The following is a 23301-nucleotide window of genomic DNA, read 5'->3' on the forward strand; positions in this document are numbered from 1 at the left end:
TAAACCATAACTGCATTTAATTACATTAAATGCAGTTACTATGGTGATGATGATGATGATGATGATGAGAATGGTGATTATAATGTTAAAAATGGTAGTGTTGCTGCTACTGCTGATAATGATGATGATGATGATGATGATGTTGGTGGTGGTGGTGGTGACGATGGTGACAAATGATTATGATGATGATGATTGAGATGAAAGTCATCATGGTAATTTTTATACTGTAAGTTGTTTGCGATCACAGTGATAGTAATGGCAATGGTGACGATAATAATGATAATGATAACGGGGTTGATCACAATCATGATTTTATATGTGTGTGTGTGTGTGTGTGTGTGAGCAAGCCCATGCACAATTCCAAACCACAACTCTTATTGAATAGGCAAGGAAAGAGCAGTGTGCAGAGGGGTGCATAAGAGGAATTGCTTAATCCTTTACTGGTTTTTGTTACACTAGTAACGCAATTAGCATGCATGCATGCACACATACATACACACACCTGTACACTCACAGAGGCACAGGTGTGGCAGCGTGGTAAGAAATTTGCCTCCCAATCACATAAATTAAACAAAAATGAGGCAAGAAAAATAACTCAGAGTTGCCAGTAGCATGTATTTGAATAACATAAACAAATACAAATATGTCAAATAGGATACAACATAAATTCTAGTTTTATAAAAAAATCCCAGTGATTAAGAAACCTCCAAAACTGACATGACATTATGGAAAAGGACAAGCATATTTCCTTCATGCTGGTAAAGCTTAAATTATGAACCTCATAATACTTATTTACTAAATGCCCCACATGTTTCATGTCCTCTAAAATGCCCTACATGTTCCATGTACTTTAAAATATCCCACATGTTTCATGTCCTCTAAAATGCTCCACATGTTTCATGTCCTCTAAAATACCCCACATGTTTCATGTCCTTTAAAATGCCCCCACATGTTTCATGTCCTCTAAAATGCCCCACATGTTTCATGTACTTTAAAATGTCCCACATATTTCATGTCCTCTAAAATGCCCCACATGTTCCATGCCCTTTAAAATGCCCATGTTTCATGTCCTCTCAAATGCCCCACATGTTTCATGTCCTTTAAAATGCCCCACATGTTTCATGTCCTTTAAAATGCCCCACATGTTTCATGTCCTCTAAAATGCCCCACATGTTTCATGTCCTCTAAAATGCCCCACATGTTTCATGTCTGTCAAGAAAAGGCAACAGGACATCACTCTAATTTGCCACCTGTGAGTCCCTCTATTAATATCATGAGGTGTGTTTAAGAGATTAGTGAAGTACAGACACAGTGAATGTGAAGCATAATTTCCAACAAGATTTAAATAAACTCAATACACAGGCTTTATGTCATCAGTTGGGAACAATTCAACATTCTATATTCTTCCAATTAAATAGTACATAACAACAAAAAGAACAGCAGCAGCAGCTGCTGCCACTGCCACTGCTGCCACCACCACCACCACCACCATCAATGAAGAATTTACTGTTCAACATCTACATCAATATTTATTTTAATCTTTTGTCATCCTCTTTATCTGAATACAGTTATCTCTTTTGCTATATAATCTTGATATCACACAATTGTGTGTATTAATATATATATATATATATATATATATATATATTTATATACATGTAACTCCCAATAAATGTGTTGTGTGCCCTTCTTTCGTTTGTCCACTTACTCATACACACACACACACACACACACACACACATATAAGGTGGTGAGCTGGTAGAATTGTTAGCATTCTGGGCAAAATGCTGAGTGGTAGTATGTCTGTTTTTACATTGATTTCAAAATGTCATGGTCAATCATACCTTCTATCCTTTCAGGGATAATAAAATAAGTACCAGCTGAGCACTGGGGTCAATATAACTGACTTACCCTCACCGCTCCCAACAAATTGCTGGCCTTGTGTCAAAGTTTGAAACCAATGCGTACATACGCATTCATATATACACATCTAATTTAAAACAGATAACAGTGTTAGATTACCACATGCATCTTGATTTAGAAAAGGCACACTACATCTCTGAGTTGTAAAAGAAGAAAACAATACAAAAAAAAAAGAAAACTAAAAGGGCTGGTAACAAAAAAGGCATTTGGCCATAAAAATATTGCCTCAGAAAATCCATCCAGTCCATGGCAACATGGAAAAATGGGTGTAAAACAATGATGGTGATGATGATATCAATTATGATGATGATGATATCAATTATGGTGATGATGATGATGATGATTATTGACAACAGTGTTCAAGATTGATGTTTTATATTAAATAATTTTTTTTTCCATATTACTTTATTAGTCCTTCATGCTTTAATTTATAACAATAACTTTGTCCTAAGTCCATTAACATCTCAAGATCTGCTTGACCTTTTCATCTGAAATCTGAATGTGAAGGATAACAGTGGCATGTTGTTACTATATGTTTTTTTAGTGGGCTGCAAACAATTATGGGATGATGTTGTAAGTGATAGCTTCATAACTGTCAGATTTAAAATTACTCCTGGTTACTTTTCATAGTTTATTTTATGTGGACTGCTTCTGTATGTTGATTTTTTTGGCTTGTATTTTACTATTAATAAAGTTTAAAACTGTTACATCTAACACCATCTAACACACAAGTATGATACTTTATTGTCAGCTTGCCATGTATTTAAAATGAGAAGCTATTTCAGCACATTATAATACAGTACACGAAGCAAATTTAGTCCGAAAAAGAAAAATTGAATTAAAACCCTCCCAAAAATTTACTGATAACATTACCATTCCATATAGAATTTTACACACACACGAACACACACACACACACACATATATACACACACACAAACACACACTCCCCCCTCTCTCACACACACACACACACACTCTCTCTCTCTCTTTCACACACATACACACACACTTACACAAACACACACAATTGATTAAGTATGGCAGGTTTATTAATAGTGAAAAGCAAACTACTGGGCACGTAATGCTACCGTGCACAAATGGTGAAGCACAAATGAACTGACAGAAAAACTGGGTGTAAGAGAGAAATCAGCTGTAGTGTGAAAATGAAGAAACTGTGTTGGTCATGGATATAATTAGGTAAAGAGGTGCCAAGCAATTCATGTAGAAAGAGCCGCTGAAAGAGGAAGACTTTAGGAAGACATAGGAAGAAAATGGTGAAGGTTGATCTTATGATGCTGAACCTCATGAAAGAGGTGACAAAGGATTGTGATAAGTGGCAATACGCCATGTTGAAGAAGTATCTGCCAAGAGAAGCAAGTATGCAGGACTGGACATATGCTGATGATAATGATGTATGCACACGCACGTGAATATGAATATATATATAAATACATAAATATGTATGCACTTGTGTGCATATATATATATATTCACATATATGTGTGTGTGTGTGTGTGTGTGTGTGTGTGTGTGTGTGTGTGTGTGTGTGTGTGTGTGTGTGTGTATGTGTGTGTACTCTTTTACTCATGTCAGCCATTTGACTGTGGCCATGCTGAAGCAGTGACTTTAGTCGAACAAATTGACCCCAGGACTTATTCTTTGTAAGCCTAGGACTTATTCTATCAGTCTCTCTTGCCAAACTGCTAGATTACGGGGTCAAAAACATACCAACATTGGTTGTCAAGCGATGGTGGAGGGACAAACACAGACACACAAATACATACATATATATACATATATATATGATGGCCTTCTTTCAGTTTCTATCTACCAAATCCACTCATAAGGCTTAGGTCAGCCTGAGGCTATAGCAGAAGACACTCGCCCAAGATGCCACGCAGTAGTACTGAGCTCAGAACAATGTGGTTGGGAACTAAGCATATATAATTATTTACGCAGATATTACAAAAGTAAATAGACATCTTTCTTTTTGCTTTTGCTTTCTTATTTTGAAAGATTTATTTTTTTTAGAAACAAAATAATGTCATTTGGTACATTTAAATATTTAATCTTGTATTTAGCAGACATGCAGTTTTTTATGATTTAACCTATCTGGGCCTTATAATAACAAAGAATGTCCGTACACATATAATTTCATAATGAGGGCGTGGGGTCTATTTACTTTTGAGATGTGTATGTGTATATATAAATGTATATATCTATAGGCACAGATATGCCATGACAGTTGTCCAGAATCTCATCCACAAGGGACCTAAACAAGATGGGTCAAAACAATTGTTATGATTAATAAAGTATCTCGTGAATTCCATTTTCTCTTTCATTTGTTACATACTTGACAGACATGGAATAATTTATGCATATCCATACTGTTGATGACATAAAGTAACCACAAACTGTCCATGTGCTTTAATCGACATACTACCAGGTGTATACCCAAATTTAAAATCATCATCATCATCATCATTTAACGTCTGCTGTCCATGCTAGCATGGGTTGGACGATTTGACTGAGGTCTGGCGAACCAGACTCCAATCTGATCTGGCAGAGTTTCTACAGCTGGATGATGCACTTGCATTAAATTTACTGCAATTTTGGACTTTGTTAATTCTATCAAAGTGTTCATTTAAGTTCAATACTGCATTGCTATTTTTGACTATACGTAGCTTATAGCTATATAGGAAAAGCACAATACTCAATTCAAGGGTGTGTTAATTTGCATACCGGCATTAATTTGACTGCTGTGAAGAAATTATTAATCCACCAATATAGCAAGAAAACTAAAAATATACACAATTTGTGTTTGAAGCATATAAATAGACTTTATCATAAAGTTTTCAAATTACCGTATCGGTACTAGTAATGTAATATGTAGACATAGACACATACACACACATACCTGCACAAATACATATATATATACACACACAGACAATATAGTATTTAAGTAGGAACAAAAACTTAAAGCACTCAAAAGATACCATTTAACTGTATTTAGACATTTAAAGTTAAATTGTACATATCTTTTCTTATAAATACACATACATTCATGTCAACATACTTGAATTTATGTATGTATGTGCATGTGTATGTATGTATGTATGTATGTATGTATGTATGTATGTATGTATGTATGTATGTACGTATGTACGTATGTATGTATGTATGTATGTATGTGTATGTATGTATGTATATATTTATGTATGTGTGTACGTATGTAAGTTTATATATATATGAAATAATATGAAAATATGAAATAAAAGCAGCAGTAGTGTAATAAACATTATCAACCACATATACTTCATGTATATGCTTTGTATATTTGCTGGTAACTTACTGTTGGTATGGTGGAGAATACTCACCCAAAGCAGCTTCATATGTGAAATTTAGTCATATATTTGCTTTGTTGGGGCATGCCTGCACATGTTTTGCATACCATAAGTCATGGACTGGCAAGGTAGTTCATCTCTGATCTTGTCAGGTACGTGATACTGACAAGCCACAAAAAGGGTGAAATATAAATGTCCATGACTCCTAGATGGATTGAAGGTGAGTTATCTTGTTTGTCTATGACTTGAAGGCATTTTTACACCCGGCACTTTGAGTGAGTATTCTCTATCATGCCTATAGCAGCTTACTGGCAAAGACAAGACACAAAGCATATTCCTTAAGTATATGTGGTTGATTATTTATATAGGTATGGCAGTGTGGTGAGAAGTTTGCTTCCTAACCACATGGCTCTGGGTTCAGTCTCACTGTGTGGCACTTAGGGCAAGTGTTTACTACTATAGCCGATTAAAGCCTTGTGAGTAGATTTGGTAGACAGAAACTGAAAGAAGCCTGCCGTACACATGTATATATATGCATCTTGCTGAGTAATAAGAAACTCGTAAATAAGCATGTGGAGAAAATTCCAAGATGTTCCCACTGCACCAAATATGCATTTTCAAAAGTAGACACTGTGAAATAATAATAATAATAATAATTCAGGGAGTTTCCGCCATCTTTCCCACCCAACTAAGTGTCTGTTCATAGTAGTGCATCTCTCTCACTTTATATACATATGGTTGTCCAGCTATACCCCTCTCTCTCTATATAAATATGTATCTTTATGTAATCTCATGATCCAGCACTGTCAAATAATATTATTATGAGCAATTTCACCCGCCCCTTCTCATTCTTCCCCCCCAAACATGTGTAAGTGTGTCAGATTGTGCTATCTCCATATTTATACCTATGGCTGCCCACCCATGTGTCTACAGTCCATGAAAGTATATACTTGTCTGTGTGTGTGTGTATATATATATAATTTCTTTTGCCCTTGTTTATAATATATATATATCTCATCATCATCATCATTTAACGTCCATTTTTTCATGCTAGCATGGGTTGGACGGTTCAACCGGGGTCTGGGAAGCCAGGAGGGTGTGCCAGGCTCCAATATATATATGTATATATATATATATATATATAATATTAATTCGAGACAAAACCACTATTTTCCTTGTTTGTTTTGCAAAATAGTGGTTTTGTCTCGAATTAATATTATATAATATTTTACTATAAAATTGGATTTAATCCTAAATCTGATTTTTTCCCTGTAAATTTGGATTTATTCCCTAATGTTTATTATTATTATTATATATATATATATATATATATATATATATATACATGAGTTTGTGTAGGTGTGGATATGTATGAGCGTACATGGGTGTGCGTGTATGTATGTGGTAGAGAAATGTGATACAGTTGTGGTCATAAGTTTGGAACATAGGCCTGAAAATTAAAAATTCTTTTATTAAATGCCCAAAGTTATATTTAATTTGCAATATTTATCATTACTTGGCTAAGAATTTGGAACAAATGTCTGAAAATTAGAATTTTTATATTAAATGCCCAATTATATACATTATATATATTTGAATCAAATTGTATTTGGGTATTACAATTTTAATTTTTAAAAAAATGTTCCAAACTTTTGGCTATGACTAACTTTCTTGTACCACTTCTGGAGTTTTGGCACTGCCATTCCTAATTTCTCTAAGATATATGAGAAACAAAATCTGGGAAGTGGCCATATTCAAAATTATTTGGAAAAAGGGTAAACAGGAATTTTACACTACTGTGTACTCAAAATAAACTATAGCTTCACGTGAGATCACAATTAAACTAACTGAGAGCAAAGCCTTCATATTCAGTTGATGCACAGGAATAGTTTGCAGAAAAGCACTATGAAATTAATTCCATCAAATTCCCAGAAAACTTGTAAAAATAGTTGCCTGCTTTATTTACCAGGGGGACCTAATCACTAATTGAAGTGAGTGCTGTGAAAGAAAAGTAGCCAGACTAAGTGTTGGGGTGAGAACAGTTTGGAAAGTTATCACATCTGCTGGTGATAAAAGAATTCTCTCCCATGTGAAGGCCATATTGTATTGAACATTTGCATGGTAGTAAAACTTGGGCAATGAATGCAAAGGATGTGTCAAGGCTGGAGAGATATGAAGTGAAAATGCTATGCTGCTTGTGTAATGTTAATGTAGAGGAATGACAGAACAGAGATGAGCGGAGACAGAAAAGGAGGTATGAAAGGTATCAGCTGTTATGAGAAAATTGTGGGAAATATGGGTATTGAATAAAATGTCGCATATATGATTACACTCTATAAACTTCCATTATATGTCTATATTGAGTACTTTTATCCTCTTTATTAACACCTACGTACACACATAACATATATATACATATACATGTATATGCATACACGTTAAATATAAAGAGCTAAGATGTTAATGTAAATGATATATATTATGCTTATAATATCTAATCTATCTATCTATCTATCTACCTGTCTGCCTGTCTGTCTGTCAGCCTATCTATCTATCTAAATATATAAATATATTTATTTACTCATTTATTTAGAGCTGAAGTTTCACTTTGCCACCACTCAGTTTACTGTCCCCTTCACTCCCCACCCTATATGCACATACACACACACACACACACACACAGAAGCATGTACATATACACATCTGTATAAAATAAATGCACAATAAATGCACAAACATAGTGTGTGTGTGTGTGTAAATGTGTATATTTGTTTGTAAATTTGAAGTTATTGAATTTTAAAGAATTATCTGGCACAATCCTGAAAACCAGAAAAATTGAGAACCATATTCCAAAAATGTGTAAATATTAATACATGTTGGTATATTATTATCTTATATGTTTATTCTGAAATCAATATCAGTAGAATTTATCTTGTCCTTCTCTCTATATATGTCACACTGCATCCTTTTTTCCAATATCTTTCTCTCATTCTCTCAACATTTCTCTAAATCTTCCCCTTCATCATTATCTTTATTCTCATCACCCCCCACTTTTTCTGTTTCTTATTCTCTTGCTTTTCTCAATTCTCTCACCCCTTCTCTTACTTCTTTTCCTTTATTTCAAAACCCCTTCAGCATCTCAACTTTCTTTCTGTTACTCATATTTCTATAATTTAGTTACTAAACCATCTCTCTTGCAGAATATAAATGATGTAATATTAGGGAGTAGATGTAATTTTGTTTAGAGATTTATGCTATAAGATGAAATTTTGTAATTCTAGTGTATAAAATATAGAAATACATAGGAGGCAAAAAGATAACAGCTATAAATATAACACTGACAATTTATTAACCAGAAATATTTCATAAATTTATTTATGAAAAGAAAGACCATTATTAAAATCACGCTGTTCCACATTCTGTGAATAAAATTCCAAATTTGCAACTTGCCTTATAGCATTAGAAACTAAGAACTTAATGCAATTTATTTTCACTTTCTTAATCTTCTAATTGTCTCCACAGATCCTGACAGTCATCACAAAAGAAAAAAAATAAAACTTTAATTCTATATTATTATCTCAAATGCTAAATTTTAAACATGACACTTGCTGTATGTTGACCAAAAAACACTACTGGAATATCTGTCAGAAAGGGAAGTGCTTTTCTCTCTGGGAAAACTGGCTGCATAATATTTTCAAGAAGAAAACTTGGTTAGTGCCAAGTGCATGTCGTGACAATGAGCTGAAGAGATTTTATGGAAACGAGCAGGAATTTTGTGTGTGTGTGAGAGAGAGAGAGAGAGAGAGAGAGAGAGAGAGAGAGAAAGAGAGTGATACATGCATGCATACATAGTAATAATAATCCATGGATGGAATTTATAGACATTTTAATGCATTGCTATGCGCATTTCGACAAATTACATGTTTCTTATGATCATAACCCGTATTCCTGGGATGATTAGAGTACAATCCATAGTATTCATGAACATTGGGTGGATCATAGTTCATGCCTTCATTTCATCAGGTGATATAGCATTAAAGAGGGAATTATATGGATTGTACTGTAATCATCTCAGGAATACAGACTATGGTTGTAAGAAACATGATTTGTGGAAATGCATGTAGTGATGCATTAAAATATTTAAAAATTCCATCCATAGATTATTATCATTATTACTATAGTTATCCTACATTATATTGGCACTGTTTGGTACAACCCCATAAAACTGCTACTGCAAGTTGGTATCATTAGGCTGTAGGTAACATAATAAAATAGAGGCTTTTGTATGCATACGCAAAAATGCCTCCCGTAAACGAACTTAAAGGATCTCTCTCTCTCTCTGTATATATATGTATGTATGTATGTGTGTGTGTGTGTGTATATATATACATATATACATATATATACATAATAATAAATATTAGGGAATAAATCCAAATTTAAAGGGAAAAAATCAGATTTAGGATTAAATCCAATTTAATAGTAAAATATTATATAATATTAATTAGAGACAAAACCACTATTTTGCAAAACAAACAAGGAAAGACTTAATCAATACATAAAATTTTAATAAAAAGTAAAAAAAAAAACGCCACTACAATTGTTTCATGTCTTCTAATGACAATCTTCAGGTGGATTTCCGATCTAAGTTTCATGATAAAAAAAAGAAAGATATTGATATTTTAGATCGGAAATCCACCTGAAGATTGTCATTAGAAGACATGAAACAATTGTAGTGGCGGTTCTTTTAACTTTTTATTAAAATTTTATGTATTGATTAAGTCTTTCCTTGTTTGTTTTGCAAAATAGTGGTTTTGTCTCTAATTAATATTATACATATATATATACATATATATATATATATACACATATATATATATATATATATATATATATATATATATATATATACATACAAATATTCACAAATACAATTCAAATAACATGAAGATAATGTTGGCTTGGGTATTCCAGGATGAAGTTAGCTAGCACCGTTGCTTCAAAATAACTAAACTATTGATATTTTCACAAATATGTAACAAGTGGTTGCTTAGTAACCACCTATTCTTCAATTGCTCTTTAAAATGCTCACACCATGCTGAAGAATTGCCATAAAAATAATATAACACCTTAATAGTTTGCATCCAATCCAAAAATTGATTAATTGTTGTATGAAATTAATTCTTAATTATGAATTATAATTTGTAAATTGCAGTTGTAACCAAAGGTCCCTATTTCTAGTGCTGTTGAATTTATTTTTTACAATTACAACGGATAATTAAAAGAGCGGCTATAATTATTGGGTGCCTGTTTTGATCACTAACGTTAAGGGAGGTAAAATTTTGAAACAATAAGACAAAAACAAACCCAGCTATATTTAAAATTAAGTTTTAGCTATGACAAAGCAATTTAAAAGATAACTTGTACAAACAAAATGATGAGGTAATGAAAACTGAAGTTTGTAAGCATACATTTTGAATGTGAAGCATAATTTGAGTTAATCCATCATATATGACACTAGATATTACGCAAATATTCTGTTTCTGTTGTTTCGCATATCAGCAGTTTTGTCAGTGGCTTCAAGGCAAAAATAATGCAGCTGAATAAAGAAGATGAATCAAATGGAGATAACAGAATTAGAGTTGTATATATGTATGTATGTATGTATGTATGTATGTATGTATGTATGTATGTATGTATGCATGTGTGTGTTTGTGTGCATATGTGTTTGTATGTGTATGTGTATATATATATATATATATATATATATATATATATATATATATATACATGTATGTATGTATACATATATATATAAAGCATCACAAAGTTTGCTCAGAGTTTGGAGAAAGATAGATTCAAAATGTTTTTTCAAAAATGATGGGGAAATTCAGTCAGATTTTTTCAAATGGTAGTAGTTTAGCAAATCTGCTGTATGAACAGAATAAATCTTTCAGATTTACTAAGTCCAGGTAAACTAAACATTAATTCCCACACAGACACAAGCCTAGAAATTCTGAGGAGGAAAATAGTCAATTATACCAACCATTGTACTTGACTGGTACTTATTTTACTGATCCTAGAAGGATGAACAGCAAAACTGACCTTGGTAGGATTTGAACTCAGAATATAATGAGCCATAATAAACACCACAAGTAATTTTGTACAATGTTCCAGTGACTCTGCCAAGCTACTCTCCTCATGGTAAGCTAAATGTTGAGTGCTATTTGTATGTTATAAGATTCAGAAGGTATGGAGAGAGCTTCAGGAAAAATATGTGAAGAAAACAAAATAAAGAGGCATTATCTGATTATTTGATAGCCAGTTATTAATGAAAAAAAGTTTAAGTAATATACCATGGGAAATACAAGATTAAGACTTATCTCTTGGAATTAAAAGCTAAGACTAATTCAATGAAGTAAATATTAAGAAAAGGACCATGAAATTAAGATTAAGACTAATCCATGGAAAGTAAAATTAAGACAAACTTTTACAGAAGTAATGACTAAGATTGATATCTTGAAAGTAAATATTAATTATGATCCTGTAAATGTACAAATTAAGACTAACTTTCATAGAAGTAGAAATTAAAACTGACTCCTTAGAAGTAAAGCTTACCAGAGCCCAGAAGCAAACAAAAGTGACAGTTAAGTAGACATTATGTTATAGATTCCTCAAATGTACATCACAATACAACTGATGTTACTGCTATTGTTCCTTTTGAGTGGCAAAATCAATCAATAGAGCATCAAGCAAAATGCCTTGTGGTATTTATTGGTGTCTGTTTATATTCTGAGTTTGACTCACACCAGGGTCAACTTTGCCTATCATCTTCTTGAAATCAATAAAATAAGTACCTGTCAAGTACTGGGTTTGATACAATCAACTGTTTCTTTTACCCCAAATGTATAGGATTTAAAACCTTAGTAAGAAATCAATATGAAGTTCAGATGAGAACAACCTAGATATATCATATAAATAGCAGTAACATATTTCACCAATAATGATATTATACTGTACATGGAAACAAATAGAGTATTATGACAAAATTTAAAGAAATCTTCAAGCCTAGATTTTGTTAGTTTTCTTTTTTATTCTGTGTTCTTCACATTTGAAAATAGCAAATCTATACTTTTCAGATATAGTTTTGTAAGATTTTTATTTCTACAAACAGAGAATATATTTCACAGAACTAAAGCAAAATATCTAAAGTTAAAGCTTACGCCTTTCTAATTTGGCCAACTTAAAAAAAAATTGGCATACTTTGATTCAAGATTCACAGATGTTGAAGTAAATTTATTTATTTTAGTTGATACTGTAGTGCTATTTATTTAATTATATATTTTTATAATACATTTGGTGAACAAAAATAGAGTTGTTGGTTATAGATTTGAAACAAACCAATCATTGGTTTACTGATATTTCTGACAGTGAAAGTGATGAAACAGTTACTGTGCAACTGGAACAGAAGAAATACTACCTAAGTATTTTTAATTAAAAAACACCAGTTTTTCATTTTCCCAGTTCCTTGCCGATATTCAAAGATGAATGCACACACACACACACACACACACACACACACACACAATGGGCTTCCACAGTTTCTATCAATTAAATTTCACTCACAAGGAAGGCATCAGTCATCCTGAGGCTATAGTAGAAAACAGTTGCCCAAAGTGGGGTTGAACCCATCACCATGGAGGTGCAAAGCAAACTTTCTAATCACTTTACTTGAATGATCAGCTGACACTGCAACTGACTCTTTCTTGAAGTTATACAGTTCTCATGCACAAGAGAGTTAAAATGCTATGTGCTGCTTCAATGAAAGAAATAAGTTGAATTTTAAAGCACAGGTTTCAGCATAGTTCTGATATCTCCATAGTTAAGTGAGTTTCTTTCTTTTTATCCACTTTATCCACAATAACTTGCAGGCATAAGAAAGAAATAATACAGGAATTGGGAAATAATTCTATTAAAAGCAATGTGATCAGGTACAGGTCATATGTTTAAGCACAGATATTCAAACACTCATGTTGCAATATGCATGTATTCAAGCAGATATGTTCAAATATACACGTGTTCAAATGTGTTCAAGCACATATTCAAAGAGATGTGTACAGATATGCGCTTAAGATTATATGTGTCTTCAAACAGACACCTGTTGTAGTGAACAAGTTGACCTGTTTAAACACATACATTCAAGCCGAAAAAATACTATCGTAATAACTGCAGATTTCTATTACCATACAAAACTTAAAAAAACCAAAGAAAAAAAAGTAATTCCATCAAATTGTCATTTATTTTAATAGATATTCAATTCAATATCAAATTATTCAAGCAGACATTCGATTGCGCTTTGTTATCAGATTTAATGAATTAAACAAAAGGTGATCTCATTATAGTAAGAGATGGGATTGTCTTATATAACATTATGAAATAATGGTTTTCTTCTTTGTGATCACACAGGATCACTTATAAATGTATAAACACACACACATACACAGAGTCAAGATACATACATTTAAAGACACACTCACATTGTCTCCCATGGGAACATTTCTTATGAAAGGATCAATGAGAAATAACTGAAAGGAAAAGATAATCAACAGGTTTAAACTGTCTAAATCTTCTCCCTGAACAAGGATAACGAAGCTAAGAATCAATCTCATGAATTAAAACTTGATAATATTGATGATATTGATAAAAATATTGATTATTCATGATGTAGATATTTTCTCAGTGTTGGCAATGATAGAAGCTTTCCTTTCAGAAGCAACCATTAAGGCTGGAATACACAATATATTCAACCATTTTCAATACTGAAGTTAGATATTTTCCTGACTACAATGCCTTGTAATAAAAATGGTATATGGTTATTGTGTGAAATGTTAGAGTAATTCAAAGTCAGAAAGAGAATTCATTAGTTCTCTCTTGAAAGAAACAAACATTTGACTGTGAAAAAAATAAATCAAAATTGAGATGCAAAATATGGAAAATAATTTTAATTATCCAATAATCATTTACAATTAAAACAATTTGTGTTTTGACATTCGTAAAAATATTACAGAAATTTGTGCTGAGTTGTTAAAAACTTAAAGAAAAAAAAACATCATCAGAACAATAAATTTAAAAATCAGCTTGATCAAATTATGAACACAACATCATCAAAACAACAACAATTATAACTATAGAGAAAGGTGCAGAAATGAAGAGGACAAAAAAGTTAAGAATTGAATGAACTGAAGGTAAAATAATTAAATTACAGGTGAAGGAATTGAGAGAAGTGTAAAGGAAGAATACTGGTTAGAAACATAATAGCTATTTGCCATATAGAATACACATGCATATCTGCTAACACATGTACTTTGTTTTACATAAATATTAGATGTATGTGAATACATGCTACTCATATATCCACATGTATAAAACATAACATACCCACATAAGTGTTTGTGTGTATGTGCATGTATGTGTATGTGCATATGTGTGTGTGTGCGTGTGTATGTGTATAGAGTGTACATAAATTAACTGTGCATTTTGATGAAATCCAAAACTTTTATGTAATTTTTTTTATCAAATTATGTTGATCGTGTTTGTATTGTACTCTGCACAAAATTTCTATGTTCTATGTACACTGTACATTGTACAGGGTATTTCAAACTTTATATTTGCTTTTTTAATCTTTTTCAGAGCCCTTTAATAATGAATTAAGAAAAGTGAATCTTTGTTGTGATAGCCCATATCATACGAGAAAAATGCAATGACATCTGTGAAAAGTTTGAGAGGGAATTTAGAAAACCTGGACCTCATTGAAATGTGATCCGTTCACTGGTGAACAAATTTAAAAGAACTCGATCCATTCATAATGAGAAAGGAAAAGGACAAAAAAAGATAGCCACCCATATGATTAAACAAATTCAACATTTGTTTGAAGATGAACCAAGAACTTCAACAAGAAAAGCCAGTCAACAACTTAATATCCCTCAGTCAATTTTGGTAACTTATTTTCTTTATTCATAAAGTTACATCAAAAGCAGCCAAACTCGGAACTGTTAGAGGAGATGTATGCCATTGTGTAGAAAAAATACCAGATATTGGTTGACAGAAAGTGAGTTCTTCTGCAGCAAGACAATGCAAGACCACAAATTGCTTGAACAACTCAGAATAAACTCAAGGAACTTGAGGGAATTGAGCTGATGCCACATCCAGCATATAATCCAGACCTAACTCCCTCAGATTATTACTTGTTCTGATCCTGTGCTCATGATGTTTCATCAGCCAAAAGGAGGTGGAAGCTTCAGTGAAGGAGTTCTTCACTTTCAAGGACAAGAACTGTTATCAGTATGGAATCAAAGAACTGGTAGACAGGTGGTTTCAGACGATGCAACATGATGAACTCTAATTTGAATGCTTGGCTGCTTTTATTGTAACAATGAATAAAGGAAATAAGTTACCAAAATTTTGCAAAACTTTTGACTCAACCCACACACACACACACACACACATACTCATAAGCACATGCAAACAAACGTTTTCCTCAATATATAGGAGTTTATCTATATATATATATATATATATATATATATATATATATATATATATATATATATATATATTGCCAGCCTCACCTGGCACCTGTGCAGGTGGCACGTAAAAAGCACCCACTACACTCTCGGAGTGGTTGGCGTTAGGAAGGGCATCCAGCTGTAGAAACATTGCCAGATAAGACTGGAGCCTGGTGCAGCCTTCTGGCTTCCCAGATCCCCAGTCGAACCGTCCAACCCATGCTAGCATGGAGAACGGACGTTAAACGACGATGATGATGATGATGATGAAAACAAAGGATGTGTGTGTGTATGTGTATGTCTGTGTGTGTAGTACATATGCATTTCCACAGTTTTCAACAGATTTTCACCAAACTTTACACATACATTACTTATGTGCCAATGATGGTCATGCACTATAACATTTTGTCCGGAGCTCTGCATAAAATGAGAGACTGGGAAAAGCAGTGTTTTATATGGGTTTTTCTCTAAAAACTTCTGCAGTTTTCAACCGATTCTCTCCCTTTTCTCTCTGTTTATTTCTCTCTTCTCTCTTCTTCTCATTCTCTGCTTCTCTTACTTACACATCTTCTCTCTCACCCTCTGTAATAGTTCCTCTCTTTTAGTCTATGTCTGTTTCTTTCATTCTCTCTCTCTCTCTTTAACTCACTCACACACTAACTTCTGTCTAATTGTGTTACAGCTTTTGTACATTCTCCCTGAAAATTAATTTAGTTATTTAAAATTTTTGTTCACCAACATTACTTATTTAAAAATTTTTGCACTCTGTCTATTTAAATACACTATTTACAATTCTCCCTCTATCGAAAAACATTGTGGGTGCAGTTGTGCATGTGTACGTATGACTGCTATGGGCGACATTCAGTCAATAAGCCATTATTACAAACCAATGAGATTTCAACCATGCCACTGAGTGCTCATGCATTAGAAAAAGCTATCCTAAAGCAACTCAAGTTTTTTCACATAAGCTATTTTCTTTTAGAGCTTTATATGCTCAAACAGAGTTTGTAACTTCTGCCTACAAATTGACTTCCTTGTATTTAAATTAGTCGTGCATAAAAATCTCTGTTATTACAGTTTTTGTATGTTTACCCTGAAAAAAAATTTAGTTATTTTTCATTTTTGTTCACCCAGTGTGTTTAAATTCAGTTTTGCCACATATGCCTAAAAATTGACTTCAATGCATTTCAATTTTATCATGCATAAATATCTTTGTCTTTACAGTATTTGTACATTCTCCAAACAAAAGTTAACTGTGTGTCTAGTACGTATACATTTCTACAATTTTCAACTGATTTTCACCAAACTTTACACACACATTACTTATGTGCCAAGGATGGTCATGCACTATAACATTTTGCCTAGAAGTCCTGCTTAAAGCAAGAAATTGAGGAATATGGTGTTTTACATAGGTTTTTCTCTAAAAACTTCTGCACTTTTCAACCAGTTTCTTCTGTTTTCTCTCTCTAAATTTTTCACACTCCATGTATTTAAATTTACTTTTACTACATTTGCATTTTGCAACTGAAGCTTCTAAACTCTGAGATAATGCCACTTAAGAAAAGAGCCCATATTGGTTGCAAAATCAGAGACATCAAAGAGAAGGAAAGCAAATGAGTCCTAAAACGAGACTGCACAAAGACATTCACAAAATGCTGCTTGCACAACCACTGCAAGAGCCATGGAAAGTGAGGAGCAGCATAGCAGTCGCCAGATCAGAAATGTTTCAATAACAACTTCAGTACATACTAATAAGTCACAGTGTATTATTTGTTGTACAAGGGATGCTACAACAACTGCTTCTGTGCAAGTTGCAGAGAACAAAAAGCAGCACACCATTCACCATGCCTGGAATGCTACAGCAACTGCTGCTGTGTGAGCTGCAAAGAATGAAGAATATCACGCCATTCACCATGCCAAGAATGCTATAGCAACTGCTGCTGAATGCTGCAGAGAACAAAGAACAGTGCACCATTCACAATTCTTTTTTTTTCGTTAGACTAGAAAATAAATGTTCTTAGAATGATGAATAATTCACACCCCAAGCAACGCCGGGTACCTCTGCTAGTAAGCGATAAACCTGTTGTTTTCTTGAAACTAATGGAGGTTGAGAAACGTGTCTTTTCTTGGAAAAGATGCTAGTTTATCACATAACATAAGCTTACTAATCAACACTAGTTTATTATGGAGTTGATCCAATTTGAATTTTTAGCATCTCTAATATTCATAATCAAATGGCTGTTGTTTATTTCCTATCAACAAATCTTCAGATGTTTCTTTTCCGTCACCTGAAATTTGCGTAATCTTTTTGTTCTTTTTCTATAAATAATTTCAATTTTTAGAAAATGTAATATTTCCAATTATAATTTAATGACAAGATAAAAAGACTGTGAACTCTGGATGTTAAACTGCTAATTTTATATAAATAAAAAAAATCTAATTTCATACTAGCAGAATAATTTACCAGGTGAATGAAATTGCATGTAATATCAAACGCCCTTTCTAGTATAGACAAATATCATTAATATTCTTTATGATAATGGAATATATTTTCAAAAAAGAAAAAGAAAAGAAAGAATTGTAAATTGTAGAGAAACATGTGTGAGTAATGATTTGCCAACCATGTAGTACTTAATGTGTCATAAATTATAGTCATCAGATAATGTGAGGAACATGTGTGAAATGTAGAATAACAAATGGGAGTCACATGCACGCTCCTTCCAATGAAAATCAGATACATATGCACACACATACACATATACTTATACTTAAATATACAATGCACAGATATGCTTATATAAGTTTTCTTGCATAAGTTTAGGCGTATATATTCTTATATCCACATTCACACATGGAGTATCATGAATAAAGGGAAAGGAAAGGAAACGATGTAGTAGAGGAAAGTGAGAGAATGATAGATAAACGGGTTGTTAGGTTATCATCATCTACGCGTGTCGTGTATGTATGTTTGTGTGTGTGTCGCAAGAGTGTTTGTTTGTGCGTGTGTGCATGTGCATGTGTGTGTGAGTGTTTATATACATTGATAAATACACATAGGCTAATGCATGGCTGTGGTTAGAAGTTCATTTCTCAACCACATGGTTTTGGGTACAGAACCCTTGGGTAGTTTCTTGAGAGAGTGTCAGAAACTGTGTAGAAATCTGTTGTGTGCATGTGCGTTTATGACTGCCATTAAGTTAACACCTTTTCAAAATCAATGTTTTAGGATCCATTATAACAACAGAATAAAATTCAAGATGGTGCCACAGTATGGGCTTAGTATAATGACTGAAACAAGTAAAAGAATGAAAGAGCAAAAAATGTAGATAACTAGAGAGATAAATAGATCGAGGCTTCTCAAATCTAACACTTTGTCTTTCTTTCTGCCTGACTGTTACTCTCTCTCTCTCTCTCTCTCTCTCTCTATCTGTCTATCTTATCTAGATTAGATAGATAGATAGATAGATAGATAGATAGATAGATAGATAGATAGATGGATGGATAGACAGAGAATTAGATAGGTAGAGAGATAGGGGGAAGGATATCCATCTCTTCAACTTGCTGGGTAACAGATAGAAGATGAATCTATCTAACAAGCTACCTTGCTAGATATACAAACAGATTTACTTAGAGATAAGACTTTACCTTCTAACTAGAGAAAGAGAAATAGAGAAAGATAGATAGATAGAGAGAGAGAGAGAGAAAGAGAGAGAGAGAGAGAGGGACAGAGAGAGAAGGAGAAAAAAGTTAGGAGAGGAGAAAAAGTATGATTTGACTAAAACCTCAGTCCTTTCAGCTCATGCAATTACAACAATGCATGCAACATAAAAAAATGCACAAAGCAAAAAAACAAAAAAAGACAAAACAAAAACAAAACAAAAACAAAAAAAAATCAACAACAAAAAACTGAAACACAAGCAATTAGAGCAGTCAAGATGTTTTACCTGGAGGTCGTGTGGTCCCAGCTTCTGGTTGAGATGAACCTCCTTGGAGTAGTTTACCATAAATGCTTATTGCAGCAACAAGGAAGCAAAGTACGATTGGACCAATAAGAGCTCCCTCCAAGCCCAGGCAGTAGATTCCTCCAGCAATAGAGAGACCAGTCATGTATGGGTGACCACTGAAAATCAAATAAAAATACATAAATAAAAAAAAAACAATACATTACGAATTTTTTATATACAATATATACAATATACATAAATCACGTGATCACGTGACCGACCAGACCATCAGATGTAGTTACACATCGCTGGTCACAATGCGTTCGCATTGTTTTAGCCTTCGAATGACGCCACCCCACTGGCTAAGCGAGCAGGCCGACAGAAGAAAGAGTGGGAGAAAGAGTGGTAAAAGAGTACAGCAGGGATCACCACCCCCTGTCGGAGCCTCGTGGAGCTTTTAGGTGTTTTCGCTCAATAAACACTCACAACGCCCGGTCTGGGAATCGAAACCACGATCCTGCGACCGCGAGTCCACTGCCCTAATCACTAGGCCATTGCGCCTCCACATATACATAAATATATATTTGTATCTATATGTATTCAACCATCTATCATCATCAGGTAATTACAGGCAAGTGGGAGAAATGGAATTTTATACCTGGTTATTTGAATTTCATGTTTCTAGCTGTATATGAAGTATCATCATCATCATTTAACGTCTGTTGTCCATGCTGGCATGAGCTGGACAGTTTGACTAGGGCTGGTAAGCTGAGGGCTGCACCAGATTCCAGTCTCATTTTGCATAGTTTCTATGGCTGGATGCCCTTCCTAATGCCAAGTACACACACACACGTGCACACACACACACACATATACACTTCAGCAATGTAACTACACATGTGCTATTGGCAATTTCTTTTCCTTCTTTGAACTTTTCCCTTTCTCCTTTCTGAGAAAAAAGCTATGCTTGAAGTGTCAAAAATCTCTCTTTTCACTGAGCAGCAAACTAATGCATTCCTTGTGCATGTCCCCTTGTTGTCTGTTAATTCTATTATTCATTTATTTGAATAGATTGTTTATTTGAATTGACTAATGTGTGTGTATATATATATATATATGCATGTGTGGGTGTATCTGCCCTGCTATCTATCTGTCTGTCTGTATGTATGTGCATATATATATATATAAGGCAGACAAATCACAAATCCCTTCAAGTAGATATAGCCCTGCTTGATCTGTAGAAAAGGCATAGGTAGAAACTCCATAAGATGTACCCAGTGTAAGCTATGTACACATAAGAAGGTGCAGCAATATCAAAGGAAGACTATTATTTACATTTGACAGTTATTTGTCCTCATCTTGTTTGTTGTTTATATGTTTCAGTTGATAAACACTCCAGCCTTCATCAGGTGTCTTGGGGAAATTTCAAACCTGGGTTCTCATTCCTAAGGTATTTTTCGATGTTGTTATTGTTATTATTATTATTATTATTATTATTATCATTATTATTATCATCATCATTATTATTATTCAGGTCACTGTCTGCAATCAAACTTGGAATCTTGGGGTTAGTAGCCTGTGCTCAATATATCTACTTTAAGTCTGATACATAGATGGCTATTTTCATTTAATACTGTTTCTTTTGAATATAATAACCATATATACATACATATATATATTGATAAGAATGGTAAGACAACAAAAGAAAGAAAGAGACCTCGATATTATGTAAATAGAGGAATTTATCTGTAAATGTAATATGTAACAATTATTTGGTAGCCATGATAAAACTCCAAGTTTCGGATTCAGAGGTGGAAATCCCCGCCACCATCTCTTCAGTTATCTGGCCATCGGAAAAGTGCCCGATGGCCGGATAACTGAAGAGATGGCGGTGTGGATTTCCACCTCCGCATCCGAAACTCGGAGTTTTATCATGGCTACCGAATAATTGTCACATATTACATTTACAGATATATATATATAATATATATATATATATATATATATATATATATGGCCTGGCTCTCCATTGATTATAATAATTATTCCAGATGATTTGATCACTGGATCATCATGACATACTGAAAGTGACAAGGCCGGCCTATTGAACAAGAGGTACAAGTCATTTGTGCCAGCTGAGTCAACTGGAGCAATCAGAAATAAAATGTCTTGTTCAAGGACACAACATGCAACCAGGTGTATGTATGTATGTATCTCTGTATATAAGCAAATAAAAGCCCAGATTGAGGTAGTGGAACAGATAAAATGCACACTACATATGTACTACTCCCAGCTGTTAACTGTCTGCTATACAGAAACTATCACCTTACTGCATTTCTATTAAGAGTTACAACAAAATATGTACCTCTCAATCCCAATAAATTGTTATGTTCCTTATTGTACACTGTCCACTTTTTGTTCTCTATACCTGCTGCTCACTGTTTGAAGCTTACTAACTTCCTACAAACAGATCCCTGGATCATATTTCTCTCTCTCTGTATATATATATATATATATATATAGGTTGCTAAATGAAGAGAATGGAAGAGAAAGAGAGTCTGCTGAATGTTGATCCAACAGAGGGACACGCTATCCGAATTGACAGTACCTAAATAGATAAAGCAATTAAGGATATGTAAACAGGGAAAGCCCCTGGCCCATCAGGAATCACTGCAGAGAGGCTTAAAATATCTGGCAGTGTCAGCTACAGTCTAATCACCTGTATGGTCAAAAAGGTGACACATGGAGTCATACCCAATGAATGGTGTAGCAGCACCATAGTCAACTGCTATAAAGGTAAAGGTGATGCATTAGATACAAATAATTACAGAGGTATCAAGTTGTTGGATCAGGTAATGAAAGTCACAGAGAGTGTCATAGCACAACTAATTAGAGAGAGTCAGTTTAGACAAGATGCAGTTTGGGTTTGTGCCAGGGAAAAGCACCACTGATGCTATATTTCTGGTAAGACAGCTGCAGGAGAAATAGCTAGCCAAAGATAAACTTCTGTACTTGGCTTTCGTTGACATGGAGAAAGCCTTTGACAGGGTCTGTCATTCTCTTATCTGGTGGTCAATTAGAAACTAGGGATAGATGAGTGGCTAGTGAGAGCTGTGCAAGCCATGTACAGGGATGCTGTCAGTAAGGTGAGGGTTGGCAATGAGTACAGTGAAGAATTCCGGGTAGGAGTCCACCAAAAATTAGTCCTCAGCCCTCTCTTATTCATCATAGTCCTCCAGGCAATAACAAAGGAATTCAAAACAAGATGTCCCTGGAAGCTTCTCTATGCAGATGAACTTGCTCTAATAGCTGTTTCTATATCAGAACTAGAGAAGTTTCAGGTATGGAAGCAAGGTCTTGAATCGAAGGGCCTCAGAGTTAATTTAGCAAAAACCAAAGTTTTAATAAGTAGGAAGGCAGACAAATCACAAATCCCTTCAGGTAGATGACCCTGCTTGATCTGTAGAAAAGACATAGGTAGAAACTCCATAAGATGTACCTGGTGTAAGCTATGGACAC

The 23301-nt window shown here is 33.8% G+C and overlaps 1 protein-coding gene across 6 annotated transcripts in view; it reads right to left on the bottom strand.

The window, feature by feature from the left end:
• The window catches only part of LOC115209732 (transmembrane protein 245), a 482091-nt gene that overhangs the window by 135777 nt on the left and 323013 nt on the right, over positions 1-23301 (bottom strand). For all 6 annotated transcript variants that reach the window (XR_004998339.1, XM_036501362.1, XM_036501365.1 and 3 more), the window contains one exon: positions 19783-19958. Coding sequence is in view for 5 of the 6 variants with exons in the window: in XM_036501362.1 (XP_036357255.1) it covers positions 19783-19958 (176 nt within the window). In the remaining variant the exon portion in view is untranslated. The remainder of the gene's footprint in view (positions 1-19782; positions 19959-23301) is intronic.

This window comes from Octopus sinensis, linkage group LG3 (assembly GCF_006345805.1).
Source record: "Octopus sinensis linkage group LG3, ASM634580v1, whole genome shotgun sequence".
Taxonomy (NCBI): domain Eukaryota; kingdom Metazoa; phylum Mollusca; class Cephalopoda; order Octopoda; family Octopodidae; genus Octopus; species Octopus sinensis.